At 43.2% G+C, this 18,152-nt stretch overlaps 1 protein-coding gene across 4 annotated transcripts in view; it reads left to right on the forward strand.

Annotated features, from left to right (window-relative positions):
- The window catches only part of TAOK3 (TAO kinase 3), a 165,963-nt gene extending 147,920 nt beyond the window's left edge, over window positions 1–18,043 (forward strand). For all 4 annotated transcript variants that reach the window (XM_072983472.2, XM_072983471.2, XM_078381625.1 and 1 more), the window contains 5 exons: window positions 6,492–6,695; window positions 10,015–10,254; window positions 11,946–12,158; window positions 14,653–14,835; window positions 17,508–18,043. In XM_072983472.2, coding sequence (XP_072839573.1) covers window positions 6,492–6,695; window positions 10,015–10,254; window positions 11,946–12,158; window positions 14,653–14,835; window positions 17,508–17,669 — 1,002 coding nt within the window. In that variant the 3' untranslated portion in view covers window positions 17,670–18,043. The remainder of the gene's footprint in view (window positions 1–6,491; window positions 6,696–10,014; window positions 10,255–11,945; window positions 12,159–14,652; window positions 14,836–17,507) is intronic.
- The last annotated feature ends 109 nt before the right edge of the window (window positions 18,044–18,152 follow it).

The following is an 18,152-nucleotide window of genomic DNA, read 5'->3' on the forward strand; positions in this document are numbered from 1 at the left end:
CTGTGGCACATGAGTAGGAGGGGGCTGTAGTGTTCATGTCCTGCTGGCAGACTTCTTGCAGGCAAAACGCTGGCTGCTGTGTCACCAAACTACTGAACTCAGTAGATTTGGGGGCAGTTTGTTGTGTCCTTTTGGTGGCCTGTGAAACAGTCCTCTGCTGACGAGCAGCACAGAGATATTTTCCACATGCAATTTGCCCATCATGGAGAAAATATTTGAAGAGTATATCTACAGCAGCTGAAGCCACGATAGGGGTGTAAATCTTTGCTTACTTTGTTCTCATTGGCAAGAACAATTTTTTTTGAAGTTTTCTTCCTCCTGGGCAAGATTATAAGAGTTTACACACATTTTCCATATTTTGGCAGCTTCTTTAGGAAAATACTGTGGGATTGTTTTTGTGCCATATCTTGTATTCTGCACAGCAAACGTGTATTGTGTGCAAAATAGAACTTTCTACACAAAAAAAGTCTTTTTTGTGCAAGAATCCTTGGGTTTTTTGTTTTGTTTCATTTTTGCTGAGATGTTGCTGGCAAGAAAAAGCACTGGTCTATTCATTTCTGAATGGCAAGAATACACAGAGGAATTATATCAGAAAGATTTGGATATCCCGGACAACCCAGACAATGTAGTTGCTGACCTTGAGCCAGACATCCTGGAGAGTGAAGTCAAGTGGGCCTTAGAAAGCCTGGCTAACAACAAGGCCGGTGGAGGTGATGGCATCCCAGTTGAACTATTTAAAATCTTGAAAGATGATGCTGTTAAGGTGCTACATTCAATATGCCAGCAAGTTTGGAAAACCCAACAGTGGCCAGAGGATTGGAAAAGATCAGTCTACATCCCAATCCCAAAGAAAGGCAGTGCCAAAGAATGCTCCAACTACCGAACAATTGCACTCATTTCGCACGCTAGCAAGGTTATGCTCAAAATCCTGCAAGGTAGGCTTCAGCAGTATGTGGACCGAGAACTCCCAGAAGTACAAGCTGGATTCCGAAGAGGCAGAGGAACTCGAGACCAAATTGCTAACTTGCGCTGGATTATGGAGAAAGCCAGAGAGTTCCAGAAAAATATCTACTTCTGCTTCATTGACTATGCGAAAGCCTTTGACTGTGTGGACCACAACAAACTATGGCAAGTTCTTAAAGAAATGGGAGTGCCTGACCACTTTATCTGTCTCCTGAGAAACCTATATGTGGGACAGGAAGCAACAGTTAGAACTGGTCATGGAACAACTGAGTGGTTCAAAATTGGGAAAGGAGTACGGCAAGGCTGTATATTGTCCCCCAGCTTATTTAACTTATATGCAGAATACATCATGCGGAAGGCTGGACTGGAAGAAACCCAAGCCGGAATTAAGATTGCCGGAAGAAATATCAACAACCTCCGATATGCAGATGATACCACTCTGATGGCAGAAAGTGAGGAGGAATTAAAGAACCTTGTAATGAGAGTGAAAGAGGAGAGTGCAAAAAATGGTCTGAAACTCAACATCAAAAAAACTAAGATCATGGCCACTGGTCCCATCACCTCCTGGGAAATAGAAGGGGAAGATATGGAGGCAGTGTCAAATTTTATCTTCCTGGGCTCCATGATCACTGCAGATGGAGACAGCAGCCCTGAAATTAAAAGACGCCTTCTTCTTGGGAGGAAAGCGATGACAAATCTTGACAGCATCTTGAAAAGCAGAGACATCACCTTGCCAACAAAAGTCCGAATAGTCAAAGCTATGGTTTTCCCTGTCGTGATGTATGGAAGTGAGAGCTGGACCATAAAGAAAGCAGACCGCCGAAGAATTGATGCCTTTGAATTGTGGTGCTGGAGGAGGCTCTTGAGAATCCCCTGGACTGCAAAGAGAACAAACCTATCAATTCTAAAGGAAATCAACCCTGAGTGCTCACTGGAAGGACAGATCCTGAAGCTGAGGCTCCAGTACTTTGGCCATCTCATGAGAAGAAAAGAGTCCTTGGAAAAAACCTTGATGTTAGGAAGGTGTGATGGCAAGAGGAGAAGGGGACGACCGAGGATGAGATGGCTGGACAGTGTCTGCGAAGCAACCAACATGAACCTGACACAACTCCGGGAGGCAGTAGAAGACAGGAGGGCCTGGCGTGCTCTGGTCCATGGGGTCACGAAGAGTCGGACACGACTAAACGACTAAACACACACACATTCATTTCTGCAAATATGTAAAAAAATCTCACATTGACTTATGTTTTTTTTCTTTTTTGTTTGTTTGTTTATTATTTGGAGAGGGTCATGATGTCTTTTCTGAAAATGTCAGGAAGGAGAAAAATTGCCATCATTTTTTCTGTCCTTAGGGTGTGAATGTAGGGGCAATATTTGAATATGTATAGAGAACTCACTTTCCCTGGGATAGCTCATTAATCTGTCCCTGCACAGAACTGAATGTTAGTGCACACATGTATATACATTATGTGCAAATATGTCAATCAGAGAGCTAGAATTTTCCATAGAAGTATGTCTGATATAACCTCTAATGTCTATCCATTAAATGTATGGAATGCCCCTAGTTATTCCTGACTTATGTCCAAATATTTGAACCTACACACTCCTATCATTGGCTTATCCTTTATTTCTGTAACCTGGGTCACATCTACCACAAACATTTTCAGCTTCTGCCCACTTCCTTTTCCACTATGAAGTGTTCTGAAGTATTATCAACAATGCATCCTCTAAGCTTCTTCCACATATAATCTGGACACTGTACTATGAATATTCTTCGAACATATTTTTAAAACATCGTTTTCTCTCTCTTTTTTTTTTTAAAAGAAATGCCTGCAGCTAAAGAGCTTTTAAGACAATTGCAGTAGCTTACCTGGGCGCACTGCTCTCCATCTTAGTGGCTCAAACATACGAGTCTATTTTAGGTACTTGCCCTAAAATACACTTACAGCACAGACTGAAAACAAACTCAGTCACTGACCTGCATCTACTCTTCTGTTCCTTGGAAAGCAAATATGTGGGGCATAAAGGTCACCAAGCATCCCTGTGCACTGGTAAACTTTGTGAACCTGTCTTTTGTACGAAGCTTAAACCTGTGTGCAAAGTAACTCCTGCATTCCAAATCATGAAATGAAGAGTAATTGCTACACCTAGGGTTTGCATTAATGATTATGTTGAACACAGATCAGATCCTTGGGTAGGACCTACTGGCCTCAGACATAATAATGTGAATAATATGTCTTCAGTGAACATCTAACATGCTAACTTCTACAACACCCACTTAAGTTCCTAGATCAGGGGTGGAAAAACATGAAGCTGTGCTACAGATATTGCTGTGCTACAACTGCCATCATCCTTGTTACATAGCCAATGAGGAAAGTTGATGGGAGCCCAGTAAGGTTTGAATGGTTGTAGGTTTTCCACACCTTGTTGTTGTTTAGTCGTTAAGTCATGTCCGACTCTTGATGTCCCCATGGACCAGAGCACTCTAGGACTTCCTGTCTTCCACTGCCTCCCGGAGTTTTGTCAAATTCATGTTGATAGCTTCGATGACACTGTCCAACCATCTCATCTTCTGTCGTCCCCTTCTCCTCTTGTCTTCACTCTTTGCCAGCGTCTTTTCCAGGGAGTCTTCTCTTGTCATGAGATGGCCAAAGTATTGGAGCCTCAGCTTCAGGATCTGTCCTTCCAGTGAGCACTCAGGGTTGGTTTCCTTCAAAATGGATAGGTTTGTTCTCCTTGCAGTCCAGGGGACTCTCAAGGGTCTCCTCCAGCACCACAGTTCAAAAGCATCAATTCTTCCATGGTCAGCCTACTTTATGGTCCAACTCTCACTTCCATACATCGCTACTGGAAAAAAGTTTTGACTGTGTGGACCTTTGTTGGCCAGGTGATGTCTCTGCTTTTTAAGATGCTGTCTAGGTTTGTCATTGCTTTCCTCCCAAGAAGTAGGCTTCTTTGAATTCTGTGGCTGCTGTCACCAACTGCACTGATCATGAAGCCCAAGAAAGTAAAATCTGTCACTGCCTCCATATCTTCCCCTTCTACCGTATTTCCCAGGAGGTGATGGGACCAGTTGCCATGATCTTTTTGATGTTGAGCTTTAGACCATTTTTGTGCTCTCCTCTTTCACCCTCATTTCCACTCCTACCTTAGCTTAAAAGTTACTGCTGTTATTTGCTGTCAGTTTGCTTCTGACTTGTTGGGATACTAATGGAGTTTCAATGTCTGTGATAGGTTCAAGGAGTGGTCATACTTCCACCATGAGTGAATTTCTTTAGTTAGGCAGGGATTTAAACCCATGTATCCTGATTCCTACTCAGACACTAGCTCTGAGTTCAAAAGTTCCCTCAGAATGAATTCATATCTTGGCAACCCCCCTTCTTTGAGATCCACACCCTCCTCTGTAATACAGGGGTTAATAATACATTCCAGTGTTGTTTTAAATATGTGATGTGGTTATGACATCTAAATCTTTTAGGGCTGTCATACAGCCCATGTCCCAGAGAGGCAATGCAACCACAACATTGAACATGGGCTGTAGTCATGTGTGATATGTTAGTGCCGTGCTTTTAAATTAAGGAAATGGCAGCTTACTTCTACTAAATAAGACATTTTCCCCTTTCAAAGCAAGCTTACCTAGTTCTATGTGTCTTGAGGTGTAGGCTAGCTTAGCTGTAAAATAAGCAACATTCATTTCTTTTTACATGCTGGGTCGGATTATACTGGGCAAGAGCTTTTTGGAGGGGATGCAGGGGGAAATTACTACTAGCCCTTGCTACCTTTCTGGATTTTGCAAAAAAAAAAAAAAAAAGGAATATAGTTGCTAAACAGAAAAAGGCAGGGGCTTTGGTCTACTCTCTTTTAGTGGCTGGTTCACAAAACCTGAGGCATGTGGCAGCTTGAGAGGAAAAAACTGAAGCAACTCCTGGCTGCATACTTTTGCCCCCACATGAGCAGAACTCAAGGGGTTGCTGTTGATGTGTTTCCAGTGCATCTCCTAGGGAAGCATGGTGAATGACCCTTAGATATTTCTGGTTAGTGTAATGGCCACATACAATTTCTCTGGTCCACCCATGACTGTAAGTCAGTTTGCACAGTGAATTCTGAGATGGGAAAATTGCCATGGAATAATGCCCCCTTTATCCTCAATTTTCATGTGACATTTTATTTTATTTGAAATAACAGCTTGTTTTTTCCCCCAGTAAGATCCATTCCAAACAAGTGTATGTTGAGATTTATTCTGATCACAGCCTCCTCCTCCTCCTCCTCCTCCTCCTCCTCCTCCTGTGCAATGTATTTTGCTGAAGGGAAGCCTTGGTTGAAGTCATAGATTCCAACTTCCATTCTGTGTACTTTGGTTCCAGCCCTAGTCTGTGAACTTAAAGTCATTTTCACTCTTCTACTCTTTCTAACCTGTGTTATGTATGAACCGGTTAAATCTCACCAGGTGTAATCTTGAGGGGCAAGGAGCTTGCATCTTTCTGGACGGAAATTCTGAGGAGTGTTGTGTTTAAGCTTGTATATAATATACCCATATTTTTCTGTGTATAAGACGCCCCCCACTTTTCTAATCCAAAATTAAGAAAAATAAGTGGGGCTTAGCAAGTGTAGGGGGAAAGGGATCAAAGCGCTGCAGATTTGCTTTGATCCCTGCTTTCCCCTCCTTTTGTTTTTGTTCTCTCCTCAGCTTACTTCCGTGTATAAGATGACCCTCAATTTTTAGTCTAAAGATTTTAGACAAAAGTGGTGCCACTGCGGGTTAAACCGCAGAAGCCTCTGTGCTGCAGGGTCAGAAGACCAGCAGTTGTAAGATCGAATCCACGCAACAGAGTGAGCTCCCATCACTTGTCCCAGCTCCTCGCCAACCGTTTGAAAGCATGTAAATGCGAGTAGATAAATTGGTACCATCTCGGTGGGAAGGTAAAACGGGGTTCCCTAGTCACGCTGGCCATGTGACAACGGAGACTGTCTTCGGAGAAGCGCTGGCTCTGTGGCTTGAAAAGCGGGATGAGCACTGCCCCCTGGAGTCGGACACGACTGGACTAAAAATGTCAAGGGGAACCTTTACCTTATAGTCTTATACAGTACATGGAAAATATGGTAATTGTTTCTGAAGATGGCCCTCTCCATCAGAGTCATCATTTGGGGGGGGGGGGAGAGAGAAGGCGTGGTTGAGGTTGAGCAGTAACATATTGAGGGACATGCAGGTGACGAACCAGCCCAGTATGAGCCCGGAAGATATTAAAGCAGTGGAGGAAACTAATCCTGGTCTTGTTAGGCTGTTACGTCCTTGCTTTCCCATTCTCTTGAATCTTTAGCCCCTTGTTTGACACTACAGTGTCAAACTACTTTCACTACAGCCCCGTTTTGAGTGACCTGGTCAATGCTGGGTTTTTTTCCATGTTGTCTTCAGTTTGTAAACTTGTAGGAATGGCAAGGAAGGGGACCTTACATGTTTCGCTGCCTGTCAGGCTACTTTTTAACACACGGGTTTGGTTCTTGGCCCTTCCCTCTCTGTGCGTGTACAGGAAATGAACGAGGATCACAGCACACCGAAGAAGGAGAAGCAGGAGAGGATATCCAAACACAAGGAGAACCTGCAGCACACACAGGCTGAAGAGGAGGCCCATCTTCTCAGCCAGCAGAGACTCTACTATGACAAAAACTGCCGTTTCTTCAAACGAAAAACCATGATCAGGAGGCATGAGTTGGAGCAGCAGAATATACGAGAGGTATAATAACCTCTTGCCTCTTTTCTTTCTTTTTTTTTAAAAAAAAAATACAAAGTGCTTACGAATACTACCGTGCACCCCATACCCACGGGACCCCTTGGAACAATACTTTTAATACAAACTTACTTTCCAAAACTGTATTGATTGTTGTTTAGAGGCTTTCCCCTTTCCTTTCACTAATACAAGTTCAACAAATCTACCCCAAATGGCATAAACAATATTTAAACTTATTTCCCCTCTTTTCATCTTGAGTTCAGTAGACAATTTATCATTTAATGCAATGTCCCATACTACACCATGCCAATCTTCTAATTTAATATCATTTTTATCTTTCCAAAACCTAGCTATTAATAGTCTAGCACTTGTCATAAAATTGGAAATCAATTCTTTCAAACAATAATAAAGATCTGTCTTATCAAAAATTGACAACAGAGCAATTTTAGTTAAATTCAATATCTTTTCCAAATATATCACACATTTCCTTAATAATCAATTTCCAAAATTTCTGAATCTATTTACAGTCCCACCACATATGATAATATGTGCCAACTTCTTCATCACATTTCCAACAAGCTTTAGAGTAATCTGGATTTATTATATTCAATTTCACAGGAGTCATATACCACCTTAAACAAATAATTTTTTTTTCCTTTATTCTTACTGACATTAACCTTAAAACTCCTGTCCTCCAAATTTTTATCCAATGCTCTATTTTAATTTCTGTCTTTAAATTGTTTTCCCAAATTAATGTCAAACTTTCTGTTCCTATCTCTTTTCCCTCTTGTTCCGAAATTAAATTATATATTCTACTTACTACTCCCTTCGTCAAAACATATTTCTGCATGTCTTCATGTGATGATAAAAATTGTTCGTACTTAGTGCATTCTCTACATTTGCCATTAGTTTTCAACCATTCATTTGTCCAACTGTCTAATTGAATATAATTATACCATAATAATGTATTAGTTTGAAGTTTAACCGTAATCTGATCCTTCGTTGTCTCTTTTCTTTTTCTCCTCCCCTCTCCTCAAAAAGTGTGGTGTAGTGAAAAACATACAGTGAACATACACAGCTAATTGCCAGGTTTTAAGTTAACACTGCCATGCCTGTTGCCACATGGCAGTCCCGTGTTTTGCATTGTCCTAGCAAACTGGGCATCTTAGCGCAGCCCTGGGTCTATTCAGAAATCCAGGGGGTATATAAATAAAGTTAATTATAAGTGAAGTAAGGTTATTCAGCCTTATTCACTGTATTCAAAAGGTGACATAATTGGCAGCTAAGGTAACAGCAAAATGGGACCCAGAGGTTGGAAACATTACTGCCGTTGCTGGCTGGGAGATTTTGGGAGGAGGAGGAAGAGGCCATTTATTTATTTATTTGTTTATTTATTTATGTATTCATTCATTCATTCATTCATTCATTCATTCATTCATTCATTCTGGATTCTCTTTCCCCCTTTGCAAGGTCCCTAGGGAAGACCTGCTCACCAACCAGCTCCATGTATTTGAGCCACTCTTTGGCAAGGTGTCCTCTATATTCACCTGCTCTTTCGTTTTTCTTCCCTGTCGTAGCTGATAGCCTAAGGTGTCAGTTGATGATCTGTACAGGTTTACATCTGGTATAGGGATTGTGTGGTTCCCGAGGACATTTTTCAAGGCCCTTTCTCCCTAAACAAACACACACAAAAAAAAAACCAAACAAATTTGGGCAGGAACAGTGGTTCTCCTTCTAAACAGCCCCCTACCACACCTTTTGATCCTTCTAGTTTAAGAGAAACTTGCATATTCGTCTTCTTTCAAATATTGAAATATACAAGTGAGGTTGTTGGATTGGTGTAGATTGGAGGGAGACACCTTTTCTTCAGAAGGAAATAGCCATAGTTACAGGTGTTCTCACTTTTAAATGGAACTTAGTTACTCCTGGTTGCCACCTCCTGGGCAGTTTACAGAAGAACACCCCCCAAAAAAGAAGTCAGGGCTTCCTGAAGATAGCAAGAGAGGTTTGGTCTCAGGTTGTGGTACAAGCTCCCATGACTGAAGCAGATTTGTAATAGGTTCAGCACAGACCATGGAAGTACTTCTTCACACAGTGTCCAATAAATACATGGCGTTTGTTGTGAAACTAGATATACAAATACATGACATAAAATGTAAAATATCCTTCTGTTGCCAATATTATAAAATGAATGAATGTGTGTGTATGTACAAACACACACCTTCCTAAAAAAAATGCAACATTGTTATTCAGGCAGTGATATACACCAGTCTCTGTTTATACGTTTAGGCAACAAAATTTCAAATAGATGTGGTGTGCTACAGTTTTCATAAACCCAGTGAGCACTGGGCTGCAGTGCCTTATGTGCTCAGATGGCAATGCTTTAGGACGTGGTGATGTTGTGGGTTAAACCGCAGAAGCTTCTGTGCTGCAAGGTCAGAAGACCTGCAGTCGTAAGATCGAATCCATGTGACGGAGTGAGCCCCTGTTGCTTGTCCCAGCTCCCACCAACCTAGTGGTTCGAAAGCATGCAAAATGCGAGTAGATAAATAGGTACCACCACGGTGGGAAGGTAACGGTGTTCCGTGTCGAGTCACACTGGCCAGGTGAATACGGAAGATTGTCTTTGGACAAACGCTAGCTCTATGGGTTGGAAATGGAGATGAGCACTGCCCCTAGAGTAGGACACGACTGGACAAATTGTCTAGGGGAACCTTTACCTCTACCTTTTTAACCCTTGTCTTGAATTTAAGAATAACATTTTTATTGATATTTGAGAGTGAACAATTGAATTGGACAACAAAAGAATCTAGCAATGGTGGCTAAATTAATAATAGCAAAGATTGGAAAGTTAAGTGCTATCTCTAATTAAATGAATAGTGTAAAGATGTGTGGAATAAAGCTATTAATAATAAATTAGCATATAGTAAAGCAAGAAAAGGAATGACAAATAAGAATATGTTTAGAAGTATATGAGGAGAATTTACTGACTTTGTACTAATTAAGGGACAGGGTTGTGTACCTTTGCATGAGTACCTTCTGTATTTCTGGAAGGGGAATGGGGCTCCATAAAGGGAAGAAAAATAGAGTATCTCCAATGATCTCAGTGGTTGTGGGAGCACATTGAGTTGTATATGTTGTTTTTCTGTAGGTATGGGGTTTTTTTTAATGTGTGATAGATGTTAAATCAAATTAAGAATCACAAGGGAAAAAGAGAGACTGTTCTCTTGGATGTGTAGGCCACAGGCATCTTGTGGCATGGGAGAGGCTGAGCGTTCCCACCTGGCTTGGATGGTGACCCACACCTTTTTCCTGAAACCTGCAGGAGCTGAACAAGAAGAGAACCCAGAAGGAGATGGAGCACGCCATGCTAATTCGGCACGACGAGTCGACGCGGGAGTTGGAGTACAGGCAGTTGCACATGTTGCAGAAGCTACGCATGGACTTGATCCGGCTGCAGCACCAGACGGAGCTTGAGAACCAGCTGGAGTACAACAAGCGGCGAGAGCGGGAGCTGCACAGAAAGCACGTCATGGAACTGCGGCAGCAGCCCAAAAACCTGAAGGTAACAAAGGAGCAAGGCCTGCAACCTCCCGCAGGGGTGGGCAACCCATGGGGTCATGCCTTCCCTTCCCTTCTTAGATTTCTCCCGGTTTTTTCCCTTCCGGTCACTTTAGGAAGGGAAGTCAGCTTTCAGCCCTGCAGTCTTTTCAAAACTGTGTGGTGCAGAAGAATGATGTCCCATCTCTCCTGCACCAGAATTGCTGGAAAGTTTGGCAGCTATTACTGATATTTTGCTGTGGGAGCAAGCAGCTAAATTGTCTCCAGTCCATTGTGCCCCGTGACCTTAGGATAACTGTCTGCCTCTGATTTAGCAGGAGAGTTTATAATTTGTATAAGACGGTTTATCTATACCATCTTGCACTGCTGTCTTAATTGTATGTGTGTACAGTAATACTCCACTGAGCGGTCATGATGCATTCCAAGCCTGTGCCAGGAGTTTGGAGCCCTGCTCCATCTCTCCTTGTCAAGCAGGTGGACTGGGCCACAGGACTCCCTGGAGGCCTGGTCTACCTTGAGCACAGGGTCTCCCAGAGGCCCTGTCTACTTCCAAGGCAGAGCAAGTAGGCCAGGCCTTGGGTCTTCAGGAGACCCAAGGTGGAGAAGGGGGACTCAGCCACATATCCTCCTGTTACCCAGTTTACTTCCTTTAGGTAAAACGGCACCACAATAAACGGACGCCCACACATACAAGTTGTAATGAATCCCTAGTAAACAGAGCAATGCTGTAGGCAGCCAGTGGCTCATTCATTCCAGTTGAGGGTCGTTTGTATATATTTTAATCACAAAAGAATTATGGATCTTGACAATTTTTTAGCCGTAATGTTCAGAACTCTGTTACTTACACCAGTTGGCATAAATCTCAGTAGTGAATCGCTGCAAGGTAAGAAGTTGCCATAGACTTCCTGTTGCACAGCAGTTGTATGACTTGACACACGACAGCAAATGCCTATGCTGACTGCGCACTGCATCTTTTTAAGTACGGCCACCCAGGGGAAAAGCTTAGGCTCCTTAATGGTTTATAGCCAAAGTCCTGTTGCATTTTTACTGTTTAATCACATTTTGTGGGTTATTCATCACATGACTGGACATGTTACTGATTTGCACAGTTAGGGCACAATAAGGTGCACAGCAGAAAACCACAAAGTGGCACAGGCCGCTTGAGCGATTGCCCCTCCGCAGTCTTCCAGCATAATAGGATTCTGGACTAAGGCTTCCTCAGAAGTTCTTTCGAATGGCTGAAATCAGAAAACATCCACTGGAAACAGACAGTGGTTTCATGGGGGAAAAGAGAAATTGGTTTTCATGGGTTCCACCCATATATTTCTTTTTGTCTCCCTGTATCTTTTGATCAAAGAGATTTTGCAGCCTTTGAGTCGAGCCAGAACAAACCATACCCTTTCACCAGAGTCAAAAGGTGGGCGAGCGTTCATTCCCTGCTCCCTCACCGTCTTCAGTATTCTGAAGAAGCTGTTCTCCCTTGGTACTTTCATATTAGACTCAAGGAAAACCGCCAAGATATATTGGCTGCAATGTGTCCCTTAATCATCTTGAATAAAAACTTGTCAGACTTTAAAGTCTCTCCATGGATCCTGTGCCGTTCTTAATGTTTAAAAATCATTTGCATGTATGTGCATGTAAATGTATGTATATTTGTAATCAGTAATTTCTGAACTGTTCTTGCATTTGCTGCAGGCCATGGAAATGCAGATCAAAAAGCAGTTCCAGGACACATGCAAAGTGCAAACCAAGCAGTATAAAGCACTCAAGAACCACCAGCTGGAAGTGACTCCAAAGAGTGAGCACAAAACTATTCTGAAGAGCCTAAAGGACGAGCAGACAAGAAAGCTTGCGGTCTTAGCTGAGCAGTACGAGCAGAGCATCAACGAGATGATGGCATCGCAAGCGGTGAGGACAGCTCTTGGCTTAAGGATGTGCTCATGTTCTTCTTTTGAAGAAGAGAAGGGCCCTTTAGAAAGTGGGGGTACAGTTTAAAAAGACCTCAAGTTAAAATAAAGCGGAAGTCCTTAAAGTAGAAGCCTGGAGGCCCTCTCCCCTGCGGTTCCTCCATGGAACCCTGGGATGCTCTAATGGACCTGCAAGGGTCCCTTGCAACATTATGCTTAACAGAATAAGGCACACTGTGGGGTACAAACAGTGAGGATCTGGTGAGTCAGGTCTTCCAATGAAGCAGGTAGTGATTAGATCACTTCCAGTTTCAAAAAAAGCTCACTAGAAGTTTTAAAAAACCAACCAACCAACCATATGTTAATGCTAATACAGTATTAGGGAGGGAGACCCTTTCCCCAGTAGAGGCCTGATTCTCTTATTTTGTGAGCCAATCAGAACATTGGAGGGGCTCTTCTGGCCGTTAAAGGGGGAACAAAAATGCCCTTGGGGGCGCATGGTTCCTTCTCCTGCTTAGAATCTAGCATGAGGGAGAAAGGTTGAGGTGCACGCATTGTTTTCTCACAAAAGCCATTGCCTTATTTTTTGGGAGGGGGGGAGGAAACATTTTAATGAATGAAAGGATACATAGATGTATCCGTGAGAATTTAGAGCAAGTTTATGGGATGCCTTAGAATATTTACAGGCATTCCAGACATGGGAGAAAGAAACGGGTAACACGGAGTGTTTGTGGACACTCTGTGAACAGCTATGTATTGTGATGAAGAGATTGGGCTGTGAATCAGAAAACTGAAATCTTGCTCCTGCAGGGAGCTCACTGGGCCTCACGTAACTTCTTCTCTCAGCCTCGATCCCTCTATCTGCCATAGGGGGAATATGGGGAGAGGGAATAATATCAAGTTGCTTAACTTGTTGCAAGGGTTGCTACTAGATCATACACGTAAATGTGCTCTGAATACTTGAAATGATTATGCATATCTCTATTTTGTTTTATTTGCCTTATTTGTAGTCTGCCTTTCTCTCAATAAGGCAGCTCACAGTGTTAAAAAGTAAAATTAAAAACACAATAAGTTATACATTAAAAAAAACAATGTTGATGTATAATTTATGAACATGAGTAGTACGACAGTGGAACCAATTATCTTGAGAGGTGGTGAGCACTCCAACGCTGAGGCATTCAAAAGAAAAGCAGACCTCCCTCTGCCAGATGTGCTTTGATTTGGATTCCTTCACTGAGCAGGGGGTGGGACTCCAGGGCCTTACAGCCCCTTCCATCTGAATTATTCCATGATTTCATAAATTAACTACAACAATAAAAACTTTTAAAACTTTTTTAAAAAACTGGCTGAAAAAACCAGCATTCGGGGAGTCAGTTATGATTCTTAAAAGCTTTCCTGAAGAGGTGGGTCTTCAACAGCTGACAGAAGGATAAAAGAAAGGGAGGGGGTCATTCTGACCTCCCGAAGGAGAGCATCCTGCAGCCGGGGAGTTGCCATCAAGACACCCCCATGCTTGTGTCCCCATCCACCATGCCGGCACTGGCAATGGCACTGAGAGCAGGATCAACTCTTAGCAACCTTAAAAGCTGAGAAGGCTCACACGGGGAGATGCAGACCTTCAGGTCAGCTAGGTCCAATCCATAGAGAGCTTTAGTGATAATGACCAACACTTTGAATCAGGCCCAGAAATGCACTGGCTGTGGCAAGGGCTCCCTAGAATGGACTCCAGTTGGAAGTGTAGCGGCTGTCTTTCGAACCAGCTAAAGGCAGCCCTACATAGAGCAGATTAAAAGACCAGCTTGGGAAAAGGGACCACCAAGGGAAAAGAACAGAGGGGGAAGGTACAAACATGAAGTTCAAGAGCACGTGGAAAAGAACAGTCCTGGCTAAAAGGCAGGAAAAGATGATGGGGATTTCAGGACAGGGTGGACCAGTTGGATGCAGGAAGGGATGTGAGAGAGTGAACAAGCAGAAGTGTTGAGCCACTGAGAATGTAGATTGGGAGCCAGCATGGTGAAATAATAAGGGAGGACACCCTGTACAATGGAAGGGAAAGAACAGAATTGAAGGGGGAGGAAATGGATGGAGGAATTGAAGGAAGAAACCAGTGAGAAAAAGAGGCGCTGGGGACAAACCTCTGGAAGACATGAGGGGTTGTGAGCTGCTAGTACAAAAGTGAGACCACCCTGTTGGTCACTGAGATCCGTGCTTTATCTGAATTTTGCACTGTCTTCTCTTTTGGTGCCGCTGTTTGCTCTCATATACTGCCTTTGTTTTGACCTTGTCTGGTTTTCTTTCTTTTTTACCCCACTGTGCCCTGGTTATTGTCACTCTCAGCTACACTAGACGCTGTTCCAAGACCTCTCTTCAGAGCATGTGGCCCTGGTCTCTCGAGACGGAAGGAGGCCTACACAGGCCCTCGTTATTGGCCTTGTGCCGTTTTAGCCCACAGGTTGACTCACAAGCCCCTCTTGTTTTCAATCCCTTGCCTGCAGCTGCGGCTAGACGAGGCTCAGGAAGCAGAATGCCAGGCCCTGCGGCTGCAGCTTCAGCAAGAGATGGAGCTGCTTAATGCCTACCAGAGCAAAATCAAGATGCAGACGGAAGCACAGCATGAGCGCGAACACCAGAAGCTGGAGCAGAGGGTGTCATTGCGCAGGGCACATCTTGAGCAAAAGGTATGGCAAGATGGAACAGGGAGGTGAGAGGTTATTGCCCCACAAGCGCCAAGTTGACGGATGAGAATTTTTGCAGCCACAAAACATTGCCGCTAGCCAACGAGTTCCCATGGCCAAATGGGGATTTGAACCCAGTTCTCCTCATTCTTGGTCTGGTGCTCTGGCCACTATACCACGCTGACTCGTACAAATACTGCAAGTAGGCAAAAGCACTTTTGTGCAGGCATAGAGATGCCAATTTCTGAACAAATGGTCCATGTTCTTGTTTGAATATAAGCAATGGAAAGGGACAAGTGACTGATGATGTTGACCCATCATGAGTCAGAATGCATGAGAATGTCAGAATCCCTGCCGAGCACATGTGACCCACTACTTACAAGACTGAATTAGATATGTATTGCAAAGTTAGGACTGCCAATACCAGTCCTACTCAAATGTAGAGGTTGCCAATGACCTGCTAACATTGCAATAGTATGTAGCTTTTTGGGGTGTGTAGGAATGTTTCCATTACACTTAAATCACATTCAGATATTCACAAAGTACTCCATTATGATGTGGGTGGTCCATAGTTACAGATCCAGGAGTAGTTAAAGGAACTGTTTTGTTGGTAATAGAAAGGTTTGCCTTTCCCAGATCGTGTCAAGCTTGGGCGCCTGGTTGAATTAACAACCGGTGCTAGGGCTCATGGTTACTTACAAGACTCTATGAGTTTTGTGAGGATCGGGCTCCTTAAGATTTCAGTAATGGGACCAATTCCTTGTTAGTGTCAACACCACAATCAGTTGTCAGTGCTGATGCAACTTCTGCCACAGTTTGTTCCTTTGCATAATGGCAAATCTAGGTGTTCACTAGCAAAAATGTCTCCCTGTGTGTTTCAGACTGTGGCTGAAATCCTGTTGCCCTGCAACACAAAGGGCGTAGCTTTTGGAGGCGACATGTCATAACAGCAAAGGGGAAGCCTTGCATGGAAAGATAGTGGGGATTAATAAAGTTACTGACCCCCCCCCCCGCAAATGGTTCCCACCATCATTCCTAGTGTATTTCCTATTTAAACCTGTCATACGTCTACTTTCAGAGTCTGAGAGCCGATGGGAAAAAACCTATCATTTAAAAAATACTTTTTTGTTAAATAACTAGGGCATTGATGGCGAACTTATGGCACACATGCCACAGCTGGCATGCGAAGCCCTTTCTTCTGGCATGCAACAAACCTTTTGAAATGGCTGCAGCTGGGATTCCCCCTTTCTCTTCCTGTTCTGGGTCCTTTAACTTCCTGTCTGTCCCCATGCTTCCCCCTTTAACTTCCTGTCTGTCCCCATGATTCCCCCTGAAACTGCCACTTCCTGTTCCAGTTCTGATCTTCCAGGTGGCACGGCAACCACTGGTTTCTTCCCCACCCCCTCATTTTGGGCACTCGAGCCGAAAAAGGTTTGCCTCCACTGAACTAGGGGATTGGCAGGGGGGAGCTCTATTCTTTGCAACATGGTCCCTTTTATTCAGTATCCCAGCAATAACAGTTCATCCCATGCTCCTGTATGGGTCTGACAATGGTTCTGGCATTGTGAGAGCTATCTTGCCAATTACTTGTTCCATGCCAGTCACAATGTAAGTGAAGCTAATATTCAGCTGATTTGTGGCTGTTGCGTTGTTTGTTGTCATTTTTTTTTAAACTTCAATAAAACTTTAAAACAGCCACCACCATGGGGAAGGGGAAATGAAGAAGGAAATCCAGTAGGTGAGAGAACGATGAAGCATCCAATTACTAGTCTCCAGTTCCCCTTGTGAACCACCTTCTACTTCTTTCTCACTGGAAATCCTCCTAATTTAGACCCGTTGTTGAGGTTTTAGGGCTCGTCGGTCAATTTCTGTTCTAAAGTTGGTCCTAACTCTGCTGTTTACCATCACGTCCCCCACAAGCCCTTTACCACCTTCAAGTTACCCACTCGGTACAGTGGGGTCTCTACTTAGGAACTTAATCCGTATTGGAAGGTGGTTCTCAAGTTGAAAAGTTCTTATGTTGAATCTGCATTTCCCATAGGAATGCATTGAAAACCATTTAATCCGTATCTGCTCTTTTCCGTCCATAGAAACTACAGTGGAACCTCTACTTAAGAACTTAATCCGTTTTGGAATGGTGTTCTTAAGTTGAAACGTTCTTAAGTTGAAGCAAAATTTCCCATAGGAATGGACTGAAAACCAATTAATCCATTCTGGCTGGTTTTTTTGTTATGTAGAGGTGCGTTCGTACATTGAAGCATTAGTTCCCATAGGAACTAATGCAAAGCTGGTTAATGCGTACTCTACCACTAGGGGGAGAATTTTTTTTAACCTAAGATGACCTAAGGTTAAAAAAAGAGCAGGAAAGGTTTTTTTCCTGTTCTTATCTTGGATTTCTGTTCTCAAGTAGAAGCAAAATTTAGCAAATGGAGCTGTTCTTAAGTTGGATTGTTCTTAAGTAGAGATGTTCTTAAGTAGAGACCCCACTGTATTTGGGTGGGAGAGAACCAGGGAGTGCCAGCCATCTCTGGGTAGCCCTAGGAAAGAATCACGCCTGACCTCCCAGAGAGTTTCTGCCAGGCAGAATTGGTAGTACTGTACTTTGTTCAACGGGCGAAAGGTCAGACTCGGTATAAGTCGGCTCCCTCCATTCCTGTGTTTCTTTTTTATTTCAGATTGAAGAGGAGCTGGCTGCCTTGCAGAAGGAGCGCAGCGAGAGGATAAAGATTCTGTTGGAAAGGCAAGAGCGAGAGATTGAAACTTTTGACATGGAGAGCCTTCGAATGGGCTTTGGAAATTTGGTCACATTAGAATTTCCTAAGGAGGACTACAGATGAGATTAAATTTCTTTTGCCATTAAAAAAAATGCAAACAAAAATATCTCAAATCCCAACATCCCTCCCTCATGTTAACGGGTGTGCTCTCTCTCTTTCTGTCTCTCTTACTGACATCACGTCGGACTTAGTGCCTGTATATTCTTACTCCATCAGGGGGGCCCCCCCTCCCCGCCAAGTGTCACGTTCCAGAGCTGGACCACACTCAGCCGTCTTGAATCTCATAGTGTCTCACAGTATTGATGTCTCTGTGCAATGATTTTTTTTTTTAAAAAAGAAAGATATATTTCAGTGAAAACTTTGGAGACAATTCTAATGAATCAAAAAAAATGGATGTATGTTTGCTTTTGAGCAATCACTCATTTTTTAACTACCAATCAGTGAAAATACTAGCAAAAAAAAAAAATTAAAAAAAGAAGTCAAATCCCCAGGGGGAGAGAGATGGATATCGCAGCCTTACCTTAATCAGCTGCTGCATAATGTTTA

Source organism: Pogona vitticeps, chromosome 14 (assembly GCF_051106095.1).
Source record: "Pogona vitticeps strain Pit_001003342236 chromosome 14, PviZW2.1, whole genome shotgun sequence".
Lineage (NCBI taxonomy): Eukaryota > Metazoa > Chordata > Lepidosauria > Squamata > Agamidae > Pogona > Pogona vitticeps.